This window comes from Eleginops maclovinus, chromosome 16, assembly GCF_036324505.1.
Source record: "Eleginops maclovinus isolate JMC-PN-2008 ecotype Puerto Natales chromosome 16, JC_Emac_rtc_rv5, whole genome shotgun sequence".
NCBI lineage: Eukaryota > Metazoa > Chordata > Actinopteri > Perciformes > Eleginopidae > Eleginops > Eleginops maclovinus.
The window spans coordinates 10,256,410-10,276,569 of record NC_086364.1 but is presented as its reverse complement, the minus strand read 5'-3'; the positions used below and the strand labels follow the sequence as shown (position 1 = coordinate 10,276,569).

General features: G+C 39.0%; 1 protein-coding gene and 1 long non-coding RNA gene across 2 annotated transcripts in view; one reads left to right on the top strand and one right to left on the bottom strand.

Moving 5' to 3' along the window:
* Positions 1-5,177: 5,177 nt before the first annotated feature.
* Positions 5,178-19,424, top strand: kcnj19a (potassium inwardly rectifying channel subfamily J member 19a). The gene is made up of 3 exons (XM_063903900.1): positions 5,178-6,175; positions 15,141-15,357; positions 18,446-19,424. The coding sequence occupies exons 1-3, from the start codon at positions 5,510-5,512 to the stop codon at positions 19,102-19,104; spliced, it is 1,542 nt and encodes a 513-aa protein (XP_063759970.1). The 5' UTR covers positions 5,178-5,509; the 3' UTR covers positions 19,105-19,424.
* LOC134878094 (uncharacterized) overlaps positions 16,503-20,160 on the bottom strand; it is a 63,313-nt gene continuing 59,655 nt past the window's right edge. The window contains exon 4 of the long non-coding RNA XR_010167652.1: positions 16,503-16,709. This is a non-coding gene — a long non-coding RNA (uncharacterized LOC134878094). The remainder of the gene's footprint in view (positions 16,710-20,160) is intronic.

The following is a 20,160-nucleotide window of genomic DNA, read 5'->3' as shown; positions in this document are numbered from 1 at the left end:
ACAAACTGCCCACATTTTTAATAACATTGTTTCATAGCTAAATAATCATCGTTAATAGGTTATTATTCCTGCATTTTTTGTAATTCTTGCATTACATATCTTAAAAGACCTTACTTTTTTCACGAGTGAAGAACAACAAAGAATACTATTTTATTTGTGTAGACATACTCAAGTACTGTTCTGAGGTTAACTTTTGAAGCACTTGAGTATTTCTATTTTGTATTTCTTTAAACTACTTCTGAGGTAAATATTGTACTTTTAACACCATAACATTTGCATTGTCACCAGTTACTCTCCAGAGCAATGGTTTACATTAATGCGTCACCTAATATAATCCAATAATATAATATTTATATGACTTCGATAATCAGCCACCAATGCTTAGCCCATTTTACTCTTATACTTAAGGGAGGCTACATTGATGCTGATAAATTATACTTTTAATCAAACAGTAAAAGGGGAGTTAAGAGTTTTAAATCACAAAATAAAATATTATTGCATACATCAGACAATATAATTAATTTAAAGTTTATCTTGTGTTCTATTTCTACAAATAAAAACTAATATTTGTTTTCAGTGTCTTATTTAGGTTTACTGGGTAGTTTAGTAATATTAAAAAACAAAAATAACTTGTATTTTTGGGATGTTTGTTCAGTCTCGCAAATTAGCGTCACTTAGTCATTAATGAATAGAGGGAGACAAATCGACTTTGAAAGGCAGTAGTGGATAAAGATCCCCAAATAAAAACAGCTGAAAGGTTCAAACCACAACAGAGCGAGTCTCAGACCAGGCAGATGATCAGATGTATTCAGAAGAGAAGCCTTTAGATCGGCCGGATGAATGACTATGTATACATCTAAGAGCACATCAGTCAGGCCATGCGCCCCCACTCTTAATTGCTTTTGCTAATGAACAAATTAATTCAGAAAGCAGAGCCTAATTGAAATGCAGTCAGTAGAGTGATGCAAAAAAAAGGTTACCGAGTGAATTTTTGATGTCCTTGCTCCTTTTAAACATCCATGATGACAACTCACACAGCTGAGATATATTTGTGAGATCACTCTCATCAGTGTTTAAGTATGTATGATGGTCCCCAGATAGGTCTAGGTGATAATCCGGGATTAAATGTGGAGTTCTTGCTGAATAAAGTTCATCATCTTACAATTGAAATGTAACCAAAAAACAAATATGAAGAAATAAACAATGTTTAAGGGAAGGGTCATTGAGAACATGGAGGTTATCAGCCCCGCTTTTATTTTAGAGAAATTAAAAGCTTTAAGCATATTCCACATATTATATTCTACATTTAAAAACTACATATTAAGAATGACACTTTAAAGATTTTGACAGTTCTTACACTTCAGTTTTTAAGTATATTTTTATTCATGGACATGTAAAAAATGTCAATATTTGAAAATACTTAACTATTTAAAAAAACATTGTATGTATTGGATGGCTGAACTCTATCTTAGTATTTCTATTCATTTCCATAAATGTGTGGCTACAGTCATGCATGACCTATAAAGGAAATAAAGTGTTCATGTTTGCATGGATTAAACAAACAGCTGCTTATATACACACCCAGACATGGAGTAACATTATTACTTATTTGGAGTTGTGTTTCAGGCAACCTAATCCAATATTCACTCTACTTCACTCTCATAGATTATCTGCTAAAATATGTTTAACTGAAAGATGCTGTGTCTGTCTGCTGTTTGGTACTGAGCAGGTAGTTGTTTTTTAGAGCTCTTGACTGAAAACAGCTGTAGGCTCTGACCAAAAATGACATGCTGAAAGCTTTGAGAGTGAAACAACCCAGCAAGGATGCAGGCTATAAAACCAAAACAATGGACAGGAAAGAATTCACTTGAGTAACGATTCTATTTGGTTTTTACGCTTAGACATCTGATTAAATTATGGTATGAACATATTCATGCAGTATATGATATTAAAAACATGTATAGCTTAGGCACAAACACACAGACACACATAACAGACGTAAGGATGGACCATGTTGTAAGTGTGGAGTTATTTCAATGTCCTGTTCTGAGACTAATGTGATCAAATATTCGTAAATGTCACAGCTTGTCTCAAATTTCCCTCACCCCCAACACTCAGCTAATGTTTGGGACATGGAGGTCAGAGACAATATGACTCCTGCACTTTGAGTCATGTCGTATAGCACTGACTCTACTTTGAATTAAGTTATTGGCCTTCATTGCGAAGGAGACAGAGGACTGATTCCTTCTCTACTTCTGTATGGCAAAATGTGTAACAGAGATGGTTATCAATTCTAAGTCCTCATTAATAATTCAGCCTGTGTGCAGCTGTCTTTGTTCCCTCCTCTCCTGAATCCATTTTAACCTCACACACACACACACACACACACACACACACACACACACACACACACACACACACACACACACACACACACACACACACACACACACACACACACACACACACACACATACACACACACACACACACACACACACACACACACACACACACACACACACACACACCAGAAATAATTTGATTGTGAATGCTCAATTTTCTCATCTAACATCGGAGGCCAGAAAAAGAGTAAAAAGCCAAATTCCATGGTTGCCTGTGTGTGCTGATTTGTATTCTTACTGGGAAAGCCTGATGCCTTCACATAACAGATGGCACCCTGGCCGTCTACCTCTAATCCTCAATTGTCAGGAGGATCACAGCCGTGTTTGGGTTCCCTCTACTGAGACACAAGTCCTTCAGTTATTCAAAAGCTGTGCAGTGGTTACACTTGTACCATGGGGATTCAATTAAAATTGAAATTATTATATTTGGTTTAATAATATTTGGTGGCATAAGCAATAAATAAGAAACTCTATCAATACTACACCTATTTATTTGGTATTATATACAGTAGATGGGGCCTATACACTTGTAAATGCTTATAAACTAATACCTCATTAGGTTTGACTGCGCATATGATTTTGTTAAATGCAGAAACAATCATAAAACAATCATTTAGTTTAAACATAAAATGTCACATTTTTGGAAATGTACATATTTGTTTTCTGACATACTGTAAGTGGATTGCTACTTGGAGAGGTCCCAGTTCACCTCCTAGGCCCTGCTGTGGTACCCTTGAGCAAGGCACCAGACAACTCCAATCCCCCCTCCCCATTGCTCCCCGGGCGCTGCACAATAGCATCCCACTGCTCCTAGTACTAAGATGGGTTAAATGCAGAGGACACATTTCACTGTGTGCTCTGCTGTGTGCATGTATGTGACTAATAAAGAGGGTTTCATCCTCCGATTCTACTTCTACTACTTCTAAAGTTATTTGGACAGAAAAACATCAGAAAGCTGGGAAAGGTCGTTGTGTAATTGTCATGCAGCCAACTGCGAAAGGGATATTTAGTGTTTAATCAGGGCCTTTTGAATAGGACAAAAGAAACATGACTTTAAATAAGACAAACATTTGCCAGTAGAAGGTGCTGATGAGTAAATATATTTGTCGTCTGCATAATTAAGCCCTTAGGCTCCCTTTTGTAACTAGATTTTGAACATATGCAACTATTGCAGGAGTTCTGGCAATAAGATAACCTCGGAAAAAATATTATAACTTCTTTTGGAGTTACTAAATGTGCACTTAATTTATTCTAAAACTGCTCTTATCAATTTTTATTTGTTGTATTTTGTTGTTGGTTTTTCAAATAATGTGTTAAATTGCACTTTATACCCCCCCCCCCCCCAAAAAAAACGCTTTCCAATATCCAAGATGTGTTTATTACATAATTTATCGATGAATTCCTCAAATTACCCTAAAAGAGTATATATACGTTTAATAAACAAGTGTCGAACTAGCCTATTTCATGTATTCACAAAATTATAAATTACTATAATTATAACGTCTGATCAGTGGGTCAGCTGATTAAACTAGTCAAGGGCTTTGTCAGGATTTGGGGAAATAGGACCCAAGTGCAGCAACAAAGGGAGGCAGGTATGGGTACAAACAAAAGGCGAGCTTTATTCCAAAAGCTGTTTTACAAAAATACGAAGTTTGGGAAAAATCCAGGACATGAAAAACACTTGACTTGAACACACGAAAGACGATAGGGAAATCCAAGACATGAAAAACGCTTGACTTGAACACATGAAAGATGCTAACGAACTGACAGAGAACACAAGGGAAAGCAGGACTAAATACAAAGACACTAATCACAACACAAGCCACAGTTGGGGAGGGGAGGCAGAAACACGAGGGCAACAGGTGACAACAATGAAACAATCAAGGAAGGAAGGAAAACCAAAAGACAGGAAGTAAAACTACACATGACACAACAGAGGGAAAACGTTTCAAAATAAAACAGGAAACAGACAGAAAACAAGGATCATGACAGGCTTTGTTATTGTTATTCAACCTTTGTGACAGAAACTTTATACTATTAATAATACTAATAATGAAATTCAATAACTTTTTGTATTATGTTTAATTGAAACAAGGGCAAAGAGATCCAATGGCATTGCACCCTTGTTAGGAATGTCCTTTGGGAGGATACTTTTTCCAGGATATCCTCCTCTCTAGCAGCAATCCAATGTCTAAATCAATAGGAAGACTAAAAGGAGGAAAAAGGAGAAGCAAAGACTTAAAATGGGCAAAGCTTTTGAAAGTTACTTGGACATGTGATAAGCTTTACTAATATGGTACAGGTGAAAAGAGGCACACATAATTACCATAGCCCTTCTGTAATTCGATCAGTCATTGCTCCTTGTATTCCCAAGTTTTAGATCTTATATGCACATGGATCGTCTCTCCAGTAGATGGCAAAGTTTGACGTAAAAGGACAAAGATACTCTAATCTAGTTACTCAGGATCCCTGTGACCCTCCATGCTCATTATCACCATGGAGCAACTACAATGTAAAGAGAACGCAAACACTATTAATTTAAACATTATTTACTGATATTATATTATATACAAACCAAACCATATACAGTTTCCGAGAAGAACTACAAAGAAGAGTCAAATTGTCTACCTCTCTCACTTCACACAAAAGCAGTCTTGTGTAACTCTCCCCTCCTCTCTCCCTTCCCTCTTCCCTCCCTCTTCTTGCATCTCCCTCTCTCTCTCACACACACTCACACTCCCCTCCTCATCCTCCACAGCCCACCAGAAGCTGTCAATGGAATATAGCTCCTCGTATTTCGCTCTGCTGGTGAGTCAAAGAGAGTGGAGCGTCAGCAGAGCGCACAGTACAGTCAGCGATCTTCTGTTGTTATGTGAAACAACTGAAATAATATTGGATATTTGTATTTATAAAAACAGATCAGTGGCTTCAAACCACTGACATTTGCGTAATTTGTTTTTTTGTCCTACGATTTACGTGCGCTGAAGTGCCCATTGCGCTTTTTGCTTTTTACGCACTGCATGTAACCAGTGATTTGGAACCTCAAACAATCATAAACATGGATTAAACAGCAGGCAATCTTTCTTTAATTTAGGAGAGCTCAAATGGCGGCACTTCGTAGAAAATTCGGCGAAGACTACCAGGTGGTCAACACAAACCGGGCTACCACTTTCGCTGCTCCAGTTAAGAAAAAACGCCAGCGCTTCGTGGACAAGAACGGTCGCTGCAATGTGCAGCACGGAAACCTCGGGGGGGAGACCAGCAGGTACCTCTCTGACCTCTTCACTACTTTGGTAGACTTAAAGTGGCGATGGAACCTGCTCATCTTCATCTTAACTTACACCATCGCTTGGCTGTTCATGGCATCTATGTGGTGGACCATTGCTTATATCAGAGGAGACCTAAATCATGGCCATGACTCGTCCTACACGCCCTGTGTGGCCAATGTTTACAACTTCCCCTCAGCTTTTCTGTTCTTCATCGAGACTGAAGCCACGATTGGTTACGGTTACCGGTACATTACAGAGAAGTGCCCGGAAGGCATCATCCTCTTCTTGTTCCAGTCACTGATGGGCTCCATAGTGGACGCTTTTCTCATTGGATGCATGTTCATAAAAATGTCACAACCTAAGAAACGCGCAGAGACGCTCATGTTCAGTCAGGACGCAGTGATTTCTCAGCGAGATGGCAAGCTGTGCCTCATGTTTCGTGTGGGCAACCTGCGGAACAGCCACATGGTGTCCGCTCAGATCAGGTGCAAACTCATAAAGGTAAGCTAGCCCCCGATTTTTCTGACGATAATAACTCGACAGAAAAACTTGCTGAATTGCAGAAGTTGAATTAAAGTTATGCGCATGTTGTCCATAAATCACACCTTCTTTCCATAAGATTAAACTTACATGTAACAACATATTCAGTGCTCCAATTTAAGATACTCCATGCTGCTGCTGAGTGTGGATAATCAAAGTATTGCTTACTGTAGACCTCTGAAAATAATGAAAGCTATGGGAGAGTAACATTTTAAAAAAGCAATTTATCTGTGTGCACAATGACTGCAGGATTGAATGACAGCTGGCATCTGAATAATCTTCATTCCCTTTATTTCCTCTCATCTGAGTCCACAGGAAAAGGAATAGCTGCACAATGCAGGTTTTAATTAACCTTTTGTTATTCATAGCTTGATATTAAGCAGGTCTAACTACACTATACACCTTGTAAACAAAACAGGCTTAGGTGACATTACCATAATCTTCCAGCTGCAGGATGCTGAGGCTGAGTGTCAGCAGGTGCATCTCAAACACTGAGATAAGACGGTGAGGTTGGTCTTTGTTGGAAGCACTGCAGTGTGCATGCTCGACACAGTGTCCAGCGTCCATGGTGACACATGGACAGATAGATGTGTATCAATAAATACATGTGGCTAAGACACAGCCCCCTGAGAAAGACAGATATGCTCATTGAATACACACACCACAGATGACAGGAGTCAGTAAAACAGAACTCCTGGGAGACAGCATGCAGGCATAAAAATGTATTTATGGCACCCATATGGAAACTATTATTTATTTTTTCTTTAGGATGTATTTTATTAAGTTCTAAACCCTTCAGTTATACAATTACACACCAAAATAGAAAAGGTTTGTATTTAGGCCGATAGGATAGAGAAATTTGATATATTGTTCAAAAGGTGTTCCCCTGCACTAAATAAATGTTTTATTTTAACCTGTGTTAATCAAAATCAGAATCAAGTTTATTGCCAAAAGGTTTTCTATGGTGGTTATCCACTAATGATGACATCAGCTGTTTTTAAACAAACTTTGCACAGTGAAACAAGCAGCAATGCAAATAATGACCACAAACAGTTGAACAGTGACTGGCTCCTCTTTTAATTAAGGTAATATATCTTCTTTCAGCCACGTAAGTCGCTTTGGATAAAAGCGTTAGCTAAATGCAGTGTAATGTCAATCCATGTTCAATGTGCAAACGGGGCCATAAGGAAGACAAACAGCATTAAGGAGGTACTCGGATGTTGTCTATGTGAGTGTTCTCATCTTCACAGTCAGACCAAGCAATGTTGGTCAGCTTAACGATGCATGCAGGTCAGGAGTTTATCTTCAGTTAGAAGCACAGAGGAAATGAATGACCCAGTCCCTCCTCTCTGCTGTGACATGTAAGCTATCAGCTTGTCCATCATACTGTCTGCCTCTGTACAATTGAACTCAAAGTTATACAATCTTACACGATTTGTATGGAATAATCTAGATTTGTGTTAATTAAAAAGAAAAAGCATGCAACGCATAAATAAAACATAAGGTTCAGGATTTTTTTTTATTGAAGAGCCACTCTCTATCTTTCCTACTGAACTGCAAGAAATACAATCTCTAAATTCCAAGACTACACTGCCAAGCTCACATCTTTTTTACACTCTATCTCTCTGTGAAATACAATAAAAAAACAGTATCCACTGTGTGCTCCTGAGTGGCTTTTTCACAGTTTTGCTCCAGGGCTTTGTGGTCTAACCTTATTCTTTCGCTTCAAAGACTTTCTTACCAAGACAGAATTTTCTCAGCAGCTCTTTCAGGGCACAGAAAAATTAATAAGTCTTTGTGCAACAACACAAGCATGTTAGACTGAAAGAATCTTGAAGTATTACACATCAGACACATTGTTTTAAAACCCTCAAATAATAAATAAAGTAGTAGTCATCTTTTTGACTAAATGCTTTCCGTGCAGTCCTGGTGTAGAAATGTTGGTGGTGCTGTTGAACTGCTACCTTCTTCATGTCATACCTCTTCATATGAAATACTCAGAATTACTGGCAGATGAAGCATTTTAACTTGTATAGCAACTGTGTGTGTGTGTGTGTGTGTGTGTGTGTGTGTGTGTGTGTGTGTGTGTGTGTGTGTGTGTGTGTGTGTGTGTGTGTGTGTGTGTGTGTGTGTGTGTGTGTGACAGAGTTTGTAAAAAGTTCTTTTGTGATGATGACTCAACTCTGATCTTCTCATGCTATAACAAAAAAAATGGATAAGCAGCTCACTCACACAAAATCTAAACAGTTGCACCTAATGACTTCTACAACTTAACTATTTCTATACTATACCATCTCATGGTATAACATCTTAAATTAATCGCCTGCAAGAGTTCCTTTTAACCAAACCAAACAGTTTAGCTGTGAAAGCCCCTTTGGTTTTGACCCAGTTCACATGTTAGGGATGTTGACACAAAATGTAGTTCAGTTCAATGCAGCGTAAGATTAAAGTAGCAGTTTTTCACTGACCTTTGATTCAAAATGGGCCTCTGGCCATCTGTCCACAACCAGGTATAGAGTTTTAGTCTTTGCTTCCTCTCAGTAAGGGCCACACTGCTCATTAACTCTGTTCTGAGGTAATTGGTAAGCAGTGGAGGGACAGGAGAAAGCTTTTAGCTACCTGAGGTCAATAGGGACAGAAAACAAAGACATGGCCTTCATAATGCTCCATAAATATAATATTTTTCCAACAGGGGAAATTATGAAATCCATTCATTCCTGCTTATTAGTCTGTTGTGTCTTGGGCTGTGGTCGAATATGGTCTTTTTGGCTTGGGTAACGTTAACCGAATGAAACGATCCAGAAGTAATTACGTGCAGCCATGATAGGAGTTATTTGAAAGGAAAGGTGCTTTATTTCTTATCTCATTGAGCATAGAGTACAATGTACCATCCTTTACCAAAAGAAAGGAGATACAATTGTCCCAAAATTCCTTGTGACAGCAAACTGTGGCTGTCCACAACATCTTTGCAAGTGCAGTCTGGTTCTTTTAGCAGCACTCACTTCTGTAGTCCTTACAATCTGTCACATATTTCTCCCCAAAAAATGGAACAGAAAAGAAAAAGGTTGTACATTGTTTTACATTTAACATATCCCCATGTTGTTTCAGTAATACCACTGTACATGTTCAATCAAGCCCTCAGATGAAGCTGCAGGTGTTATTTAGTCCAGTTCTAGCATCAGTATAACTTCAATCCACAGAGCTCTGTCAGATGATAAGGCCTGTTAAAATTGGAGCCACTTGGTTCTGCTGTGTTTGGACACCAGAGCTTTGCTGAACTGTCTTGGATGATTACTGGGTAGAAACACACAGTAGAAAGGAGAGAAATACAGCAATTGAAGCTGTCATACAGAATCCCACCGTAAGCAGTTGAGATGCAGCTTTTCAGAGCCTCGTTGACAGCTTCAGAGGGCTTCCTGCTGGAACATCCTAGCTGAAAAAATGATTTGCGTATTGGGAAAGTGGAGGAATTGATTGAAAGTGATAGAAAGTGGTGAAAAAGCTGGAGATATGCTTGTAGTAAGAGGGGAGGCATAGAAAGACTTACAGCATTTCATTCTTAATATTTTCATTGTGTTAGTGGTTCCTCCTTGAGGCATACAAAGGGAAAGAAATCCTCTTAGCTGTATATCTCCTTGGAGGATTGCAAGATGGGCTGCATACACTCTTCAACAAAACTGGAATTGATTTCCATTACTCATCTAATGCAATTATACTATCAGGTTGTGAATGGCTGCAGAAAGGCCTTGAGAAAGACCTAGAGCCAGCAAACCTCAAGACTCTGGACTCAGTTGTAAAGAGTGTTTTACTTACATACTTGGAGAATACATGCTGAAAATGAACAGGTGCACACAAAATCTCAAGTGTTTTTTGTTTAAAGGCTTTCCAAAAAAGGCGTGTTTGAGGTGAAGTGTGCATTATGTGAAGGCAACAGACTAAATGAGATAATGCAATGTTATTTTTAAAATAAACATTATATCTTCACGCAACTGATAATAATAATGCATGAGCCTTGTTATATTGTTTTCCAAACCCAAGAAAATCAGAGACAGCACAGTCAGAGCAACATTTTTGGCCAAGAACACTGTGACACCATCTCTGCCACAACAACGGCCAAAGTCCCTTAATGTCACATTGAGATTATAAACACTTTCCAAGGGGGGCAAACTAAAACCAGGGCATAATGCATAAAAACTATATTTCAGGCAAAGTAGTGACAAACTACATTTCAAACCAGTTTTGTCTTGGTTTGACTGATCTGACAACCACCCTATTTTGGTGAGCATACGCCTCTGCTGCCACATTATCAGTTTGACTTTTCATACATCCTTACCAGATTCCCAATTTTCATTCACCATCTTGCTTTATATTTTCAGAGAACCTATAGTATTCATAAAAAGACCTTAAGTGACAGTACAATTTGGCAGATTATTTATGTTATAGCTGTCCTATATATAGCCAGATGGGAAGTTAGCGTGTAGAGTTCAAATTGTAGGATTGGCTTGTATTTTGACTTGTTTGACAGAAATGTTAGATTGCATTTAATTGGTTTTGGGCTGTTGCCTCGCCCTAATTGCTGTGTGCACATATTGCAGGGATTAATAAGTGCAATATTGAATTGTCATCCATAATTTAATATACGAATTCAGGTAGTCTTTTCTAAACATTTTATGGGCCATCCATGTCAGATTATCAGCTTATGACTTTAAGAAGTTATGCATGTGAACAGTAATTGGTCTATCCAAATATGGATGTTCCTTCAGGCAGACGTTTTCCCAGCAGAAGAGATGCAGTAGAAGGCTTTATTATGTGTGTGAACAGCTCATTATCACTCACCTAAACCTAAAAACAGCTTGCCGGCCTTTCTTTCCTATGTTTACCTACAGCTTTCTGTCAGCTGTTTCTGTGAAAAGATAATGGACAACAGATAAGTCCAGTTCTCAGTAACAGTAATCATGCCCACACTGACACTGTGAAATCTTTCATTTTAATAGAAGGCCCCCTATTCACTCCAAACATTTTCACACCCCCAGGAAAAACTCTTTCCAAATATGCATTTTAGATTTCCAACACTGGCCTCACGATTACAGGGAAATGGTCAGCATGCTCACTCCAGCATGTGTGGCAGGAAAATGAAGAGGGTCGCTCATTTTAATTCTGAGAACAGCCAATCAGACAGCACATGTGTTGTAAATAAACTGTATTTCAGTTTATGATATCGTAAAGCAGTGGACTGTAGTAGAGAGGAGGAACTGCTGTTCATCTGGTAGACAGGCAGCACTAATGAGCTGTAATCGGATCACTACCAGAGGTTTTCAGTTGTCTGAAAACTAATTTAAACACAACAATTGTGAATGATTGTGTTTGAATGGTCAGTTTGCCTGTATGGAGATTAATAGCTTACCTAATATCAGGTCAAATGAAACTGCAATAAATCTGCTGATGATTTTTTGGTAAAACTGTTAATGATATTTTGATGGGTCTGTTAAATTGTATTGCATCACACAGATTATTTTATTCAGCCTACACTTATTGAAATAAATGGGGTGGGCAAATGATAGAACATCTGTCGGTGTAAAATCAAACAATTTGGCAGGGCAACAAACTACACACCCCAAAGTTATCATGGAACTTGTAGTATTAAATCAACACATCTCTTAAACAGTTTTTATAAAAACTACAACAGTCCTGCAATTAATCCTGCCTTCCTCTAAAGGTAGTATGTTCAGTTTAGTAGGCACACTTACCAAAAAAAAGAAATTAAAGCAAATGTACAATTATATGTTTACATATTTCCGAGCAGTAAGTCCTGTGTTGGATTGTCAAATTTGTTTCGCTCTTCATCTGATTTGACCAATAATCACACTTAGTCTTGTCTGAAATGTGAGATGGCCCCACCTTTTTAAAATGCAGTGAGACGGTATCTGGCAAAAGGGAAGCCTATGAGATTCGGTTAGCTTGTCAGCCGACCTGATTGCCTACATGGTCCTCCACCCACTCTCAGGCAGCTGATTGATGAAGGCCAGGCAGAGCATGGATGGAGTTGGGTAGGAAGATCAGGCCACTTTAGTTCTCATAGATTTGTATTTATCACCTTTCTTCATCCAGGAGTATCATTCACCCAACTGAAACCCTTTGTTTGTGAGCATGAATCAGAACAAACAATGCCTTCTAATGATAATGTACAACTATTTGTTATTTGTGTTCAGGTGTTCTTGCAGCAATGATACCCCAAAAGGATGATTTAATATGGAGTTTGTTTGGATTCATCAGAGCTTAGTGAGATAAATCAGTTCATTTGTTAGCGTGTGGTATTTACATGTAAAGAAAACAGTATACAAGCTCAGCTTTCTAAGGATCTTTGTGAAGGAGAAGCGTAGGAGAGTGCCAAAGGGGTCTGTGTAAGGAGCTTTGCCTGTCAATGTTGGCATACAGTCATCCATCATTTTAATCTTAAGCAAGGAAGACAGAAAGTGAAAAGCAGAATTTCCCTGAGCTAGTGTGACATAACTCATATCCACCTAAAGAGTATTCAGTGGCCTATATGCACCTGAACAATGCAACACTGACAGGAAAGTGGTTTTCCACCATACATCCAGGATAGCAGCTCATTGATATTCGCAGATAGAAATATACAGTTTTCTGGGAAAGCAACGCCTGTTTACTCACACTTCATTCTTAGCTTCTAGGGAGGTATGTGCTATGGGGGGTAATGTCACTGGGAGGTCAGGGCGAAGTTGTGCTCTGTATGTTATCTGCTGCAGTAAAATCTGGATTAACAAGAAGGCAGATCCAGATATTTGGAGAAGCCAATTTATTTATAAATGAAAATGATATGCTCACACTTTGAACCCTCACATGAATCTCTATCTTTCTTATCTTCCACTTCTTCAAAATGATTTGATAAAAAAGCCAGCAATTGTAAACAATGGCGACTGTAACTAATATACAGTGAGCTGAATTAAAGTATTTTCTTTTATTTTGAAAACATTTTTTATCACATGTTGGACCAGAAAAAATCTGAATGACAATGAATCTATGATTTAACATAGAATGTTGAGTATTTTTGCATGAATAAGAACAAAAGATTTTAAAAAATGGAAGAAAGAGTCATATCAAAGGGGGTGGCTCGTCCCTAATTAGGGGTTTAAAACAAATATTTAGCTTTAAAATAATAATGAAAAAAAGTAACATGACAGAATTTTGTGATCAGTATTTTCATGTATATAGTTGACTTCAAAAGACAGGTTTTCAAGTATGTAACATCTTTGAGGTGTTATTTTAAGTAGTTAAAAACCTGACGTTGAAAACACAGAACAAATGTACCCTTATGGAAATCTAACCGGCTCCTCATTATCTCAAAGGTGTTGATTTGCAAAGATAACCTTTAGAGGTCAGATGTTTTCTCCTAAATTACATGGCACCCAGTTGTTTTTTAAGGGTTGGCCATTCCTTCAAGTTTTTATACTTAAATATTTCACTTAACTTTTCCTCTCTCTGACAGCAGATGTAAAAAAAAATGGCCAAACAACATTTAGGGGGGAATGCACGGCGGCTAAGGCAAATTTAGAGAACAGGTGAACAGATTAATTGGACAGAATAAGACAGGAAAGAAGAAAACACATCCAGGGCTTTGGTGCGGTGTCTCAACCTCATATGGGCAATTAAATGCTGCTGCACCACTCTGTGGGCCGTTCCTGTCCAAACACGGCTATCTCATACGTAAGTTCTAAAAATGTATGTGAAGCACATATTCTGTAGCCACTGCTAACAGGGCACCAATATACAGTTTATTATTTTGCAGAAACATATAGTAGTTTTACCGTAAATATATAATCAGACAGACTAACATTCAAGAAAGCAGAAGAAAAACAGATAAACATTAAATTACTGGATGTAATTATCAGATTACAGATACATTCATTAGTTGTCAAATCTAACCAGGGGATCATTAGCAATGTTTATTGTTGCAGACCTCACATTTAATCTTCCCATCTTATGTCAGAGATATTATCAACATGGTTTATAAGTAAAAGAATGTTGTGTTCCACAGAGCCGTTTATCCTAATTTATGCAGTTAATTTTGAGAGAGCTCTGCTTCAGACACCTTGCAGTTTATTCCATTTGCGTGCATGCCGACTGTTGCTTCCGAGGTAAGTTTTATACCATCACCCCGACTGGAGGAAGAGTCTGAGCTCATTTTGATTTGAGTCTGATAGTCCTTTGCTTCCTTTTAAACTGGAGTTTCTTTTTTTCTAAGGCACCATGTTTTGGCTCTTTAGATCCCCATATTGAATTCAGGGGATAAGTTAAAAAAATCCTTCAATAAACAGGCCAATAAACCTAAGCATGTTTCCAATCTCGTCATCCCAAGTACATCCGTAAATCCTTAGGTTGTTGATTCTCTTCCCTATGCAACCAATGAAATTAAAAGGTAGATGTGGAGAGAAAGTATCTTTCATCAGCTTTCCAGGAAGGTAGAAGGAAGTAAGCCCATCACACTTTGAGGCTGAATGTAAAGGTAAAGGTGCTTATACTTTACCATTGTAGTCCACATTTTTGATACCTTATACTTTTAAAAACCTTGCAAACAAAATGAAATGCACTGTTACGCATAAATATCCAGTGCCGATGCCTGGAGTGGGATTCTTGTCGTGTTGAGTTATTATCATTTCTACCAAACTCCTCATTCCCTTACTTTGTCTCATTTAAGTTACAGTTTGAGACACGCACACTGATCCAATAATTCACAAGAAAGCAAAGTTTAGACACAATTCTAAAAAATAACAACAAATGTTAATCGTAACCTATAACCTCTGATCAATCACTTTAAGATCCCTCATATTTAGTTGATCTTAGAATGACCCCTTGCTGCTTGTATATTGATGCGTCACTACTAACAATCTGTGTCCTTTCTGTCTCTCAGTCTCGTCAGACACCTGAGGGCGAGTTCCTGCCTCTGGACCAGTGTGAACTGGATGTTGGTTTTGGGACAGGTGCAGACCAGCTCTTCTTGGTTTCACCTCTCACTATTTGCCACGAAATCAATCCCAAGAGTCCTTTTTTCGACTTATCCCAGCGTTCCCTCATGAATGAACAGTTTGAGATTGTCGTTATCCTCGAAGGCATCGTGGAAACCACTGGTGAGATTCTTCCTGAATTAAACTCCCTTCCCTTCACCTCACCTCTTTCGTTTTATGCTTTGTGTGTCCACTTATATGCCATTCTCATTTGTTCTTTTCTTCCCTCTCCTCACTCTCAATCTAAATGTAAATTCCTATATTAATATGAACCCAAAAAACATTCTCATATAATACATACTATGTAATCTAAACTCTGAGAGATCTCATTTCCCGCCTCAGTTTTGCATATTTGAAGAACACAGGAGCTGAACAAAAACTGAATAAGAACACTGACACCCTGATTGAATTATGAGGGATATTTTATTACAGCAGAATGGGTTTAAGCCCACCCTATGCATAATAAAAGCCTGAAGTCATAGATGCGCATGTCATTTTGATGGATGACCCTGGGTCCTGGTCGAAGTTCCACTACATTTTTCAGATGACAACTGAGATCAGAGGTAATTCTGAGCCTCTGAGACATTGTTCAGCCGCTGCTGTTAACTACAGGCAGCCATGCTGGAGTACTCTCACTGACAACGCTTTTCTCTCTATGGCACACATGTAACAGAATGACTCTTCCTTTAAGTCCAAAACAGAAAAATCCATATCCCTTCTTTCTTTTTAGCTCTGTTTCTATCCATCCCCTAGAACCCTCATTTAGCTTCTTTTGTAGAAGAACCCACAGAGCTGAATAGGCTTAGAGCAGGAGGGAGGATTCAGCAGGGAAGCGTAAAGGCACAGTCTGTGCTCTGTTGATAATACCATTAAATCAGAGGGCAGCCAGAAGTTTAGTGCCGCAGTGCTGTGGCACTCGGAGCTGAGGAGTAAAGAAGGAAAGCCCTGGCTGTGTCACATTCAATTGGCCACAATATCCCATCATCCTCATGCTGACACACATCCCATTAACCCTGTTAACCCAATAACACATTAACACATTAAGTAAGTAACATTTTATTTATATAGCACCCTTCTCAACACGAATGTACAAAGTGCTTTACAGACAATACACAATAAAATACACAATTACAGCTTTAAAATGTACAATAAAAGGCATAAAACACAACAGTACACATTAACACCAGTGTAGGGACAGCTAAAAACTCACCTCCCCCGAATACCCCAAAAGCTTGTCGGAAAAGATGAGTCTTCAGCTGCCCCTGAAACATTTCCACTGAGACAGCGGCTCTCACGCCCTGAGGAAATTCATTCCAAAGCCATGGAGCCAACACCTCAAAGACACGATCCCCTTAGTTTTTAGCCTGGTCCGTGGCACCCTTAAAAGGCCTTGCTCAGAGGACCCCAGGGCCCAGTTTGTCCTGTAAGGGTGGATCAGGTCGTGAATGTAGATGTGGGCTTGGCCATGGACAGCTCTATATGTAAAAACAAGAAATTTGACATTAACAGGTACCCAACCAAAAACTAGAACAACTAGATATTGTATGTATTAAATACACTACAATACAATAAAACAATTGGTTGTGACCTAATCTTAAATCAACAATTCGGAAAACATACGAAGACCAAATCAATTTTCAAAATAGACCTGAGGATTGTTAGACCAAATGAATATTCTGTCAATTCAAATGGACACAAAAGGAAAGAGCACAGTAATGCTGACAGTAGCATGATTCACAGAGTAAATAAAAACAAGCAATCGATGCCAAAGAGCAATAATTAATGCCATAACTCTCTATGAAGGTTTCACATATATGCAGATGACATGTCTCTCTCTTTCTCTGTTCATTTGGATTATTACTGAGTTGACAGTGCCCATTCAAATACACTCTCACAAGAAGGCAAAGCATAATAATTTGTTCTGTAAACAGGGCCAGTGAAAGCTACTGCCAGCAATTTTACATAAAGTCTTCTTCAGGGACACCCTCCTCGCTGTCTGCCAAGTGTTTGCATAGTTGTGCTGAGGGCTTTTTTTTAATGCAAGATACAGTAAACATTAACCAGCTGGTTGAATACCCATATGACGCCTGAATGATGAAAAACCACTGGCATGTCTGTCAGGCTCTAAACCCACAAGTTTGTACTGGACCGGTTTTGCACTGACCGGTATTGTCAGCAGTTAAACTGATATTTCTGGTAAAAAATACAGCTCAATATTTACCCCAGACTCACTAATGTTATTAAAACCAAGCTTCTGGGCTAATTAAGAAAAAAAAACAACCTTTTTGTAAATGTAGAACGGACTTTTCTGTGGATAAAGATGAGTAGGGAGCCTGGAATAGCATCAGGCTATGACATAACACTCCCTCAGAGGGCTGGCTCAGACTCCTACTCTACAGCTTACTTTAGTTTTTAACAAAAGGCTCAGGTAGAAGCTGAGCCACTGGATCAGAGAGAATATGAACTAGCTAGTTACGGACACAAAAACTACAATAAGCATAACAATTTCCAAAACATTTTTACATGTGTTTGTAAGATTGTAATCTTGTGTACGGCACACACAGACACTAACATTATAGACGCTAAAGACCTGTACAGACACGACCCATGGCTCTTGACATTGATGTATTGATGTACGGATGGTGCAAAGGGACTGATTATTTTGTTGTCCAAACTTGTCAGGCAATTAACACGACCAGTAAGCCTCACTGATAACAAGCACCACTAACCTTTAACCCACATCAACAGCACACAACAATGGGAATCACTTAATATTACATGGAAACAATCAGCACTAATTTGACCTCCAGGAGGGAATATTTAAAGACATATTAACATCAGTTTGTGAAATGCTACACAAAGATGTCCTTTGTATCAAGTTATTCCATTTGAGTGCATTAGAAGTGATCATTTGGACAGACAATAGTTATAATTGTTTGTTGAAATATCGCTGCTTTCACGAACCATGGGGAGATGGAATGAATCCTTCCCAGTGAATTTACATTACTCAATCTCCAGTATGTGACTAAATGCATCTAGGTGGTAGATTGAAAAGGCAGAAGCATGAAGCGGTGATTCCATAAGCAATAAGGACGAGCAGAGCGGAAAAAGAGATAATGGGATGTGATGCTGCCCTTTGACGTCCCTCCAAGCACTTAATAATTGTTTTAATGGAGCTAAACTCCATTTACCTGTTACTACTCTCTCCTAGGTATGACATGCCAGGCCCGAACATCATATACCGAGGATGAGGTTTTATGGGGTCATCGCTTCCTGCCAGTGATGTCCCTGGAGGAGGGCTTTTTCAGAGTAGACTACTCTCAGTTCCACAGCAACTTTGAGGTACCGACACCACCGTACAGCGTCAAGGAGCATGAAGAGAAAAATTCACTGCCCTCACCTCTATCCACACCCACCCACGCACTCACTGAGAGTCACGGCGCCCGGCGTGACCGGGTGTTTTCTGTGGATTGCATAAACACATCTGAGGATAGGAGGGGAGGGACTGGGGGACGACTCCCAAGCAAGCTTCAGAGGATGAGTTCATCCGGGAAGGAAGACCTGCAGAGGAAGGTGCTTCGGCTCAGCTCCCAGCACTCGGAGAAAGCCTGTAGCACAGGAGACCTGCCCCTGAAGCTGCAACGCCTCAGCTCCTCGCAAGGAGTCGAGATGGCAAACAGGCTGCAACTCAAGTCCCTCAAGGTGGGCTTTGAACCCATGACCCAGTCAACTGGAGACCTTTATGAGCCCAGCCTAACGCCAACACTGTCCCCTGCTCCGGTCCCCATGTACAGCCCTCTGCTGTCAGCTGGGCGGAGGCCAGAGGACAACCTGCCAGCAAAGCTACGGAAGATGAACGCTGACCGCTGAAAACCATAGACAGTCCCAGAACGCAGTGACAAATTCCACTGACCTCCGAAAAGAGTAGAAGGAGGAGGTTAGCATGGACACAGATGAACTTTACCTTTGGAGGCTTTTACAGGAAAAATAAGATGGTTTTTCAACTATTTATTGATTGGATTTTTTCTTGGAGACACAACCTTCATTGGAATTACTGTGATTTATGTGAATTCAAAGGAAATCATGCAGGCTTCATTACACATGAAAACCAATCAAAAACATAAACTTCATGCCTAATGCAAACATGATCATTCTGCAAGAGTATTGCATGTAACCACTAAATCTATGTATGCCCAACATAATAGTCATTCTTAGTTTTATTTAAAGATCTATTAAATAAAGATAATAAATGCTGTTTGATGATTCTCTCTCCTGTGTTGTTATTGTCACAATAATAGTTGAGTTGTTTGTGCAACAGCTTTGCAAGTCAATAAGTAATTCAACAGTGCAATTCACTGCAGTTTAATACGCTGATGTTAATGGTCTCATTTGGTCCCCTTGGCAAGAGAGTGCATTAAGAGCTACGGCACTGCAGTAAGAGAAATATGATGCGTGTTTTAGTGAAGAATAGATTTCTTCAGTCATGGTTCAACCCAGACAAAGAAATAATGTGTATACTGAGGCCTCTTGTGTCACAAACAATGGGTTATCCGACCAAGTGACTTTGCTTAGTTACTATATATTTCAAGCACAACATATATTATTTCAAATCATCTTTTGTCAGCTTTTGTATAAACATTGTTAATGGAGATCTACTCTAAAGCACAATCTTCTGTTCTTGACCAGAATCGAAATGTCTTCCAACAATTCAAAACAATAATCTGAGATTACAGCAACACACACAGGGCTAAATTACATCACAATAAACACACATTGCAGTGCAAATGCACCGCCACAAAAATCTACTTCAGCATCACAGCGCCAACGTATCTGAAGTACTCAGAACACCTAAGCCCTAATTCTACCACTATGTGAAAGCACAAAGAAAGGAAAATCAATGGAAGAGGGATATTTTCCCGGCTTCAA

Bases quoted from the DNA above. Each gene is read 5' to 3' on its own strand.
- kcnj19a (XM_063903900.1), top strand. From the start codon at position 5,510: ATGGCGGCACTTCGTAGAAAATTCGGCGAAGACTACCAGGTGGTCAAC. The intron at 6,176-15,140 runs GTAAGCTAGCCC...TCTGTCTCTCAG, and splicing joins TCAGGTGCAAACTCATAAAG to TCTCGTCAGACACCTGAGGG. The intron at 15,358-18,445 runs GTGAGATTCTTC...ACTCTCTCCTAG, and splicing joins AGGCATCGTGGAAACCACTG to GTATGACATGCCAGGCCCGA.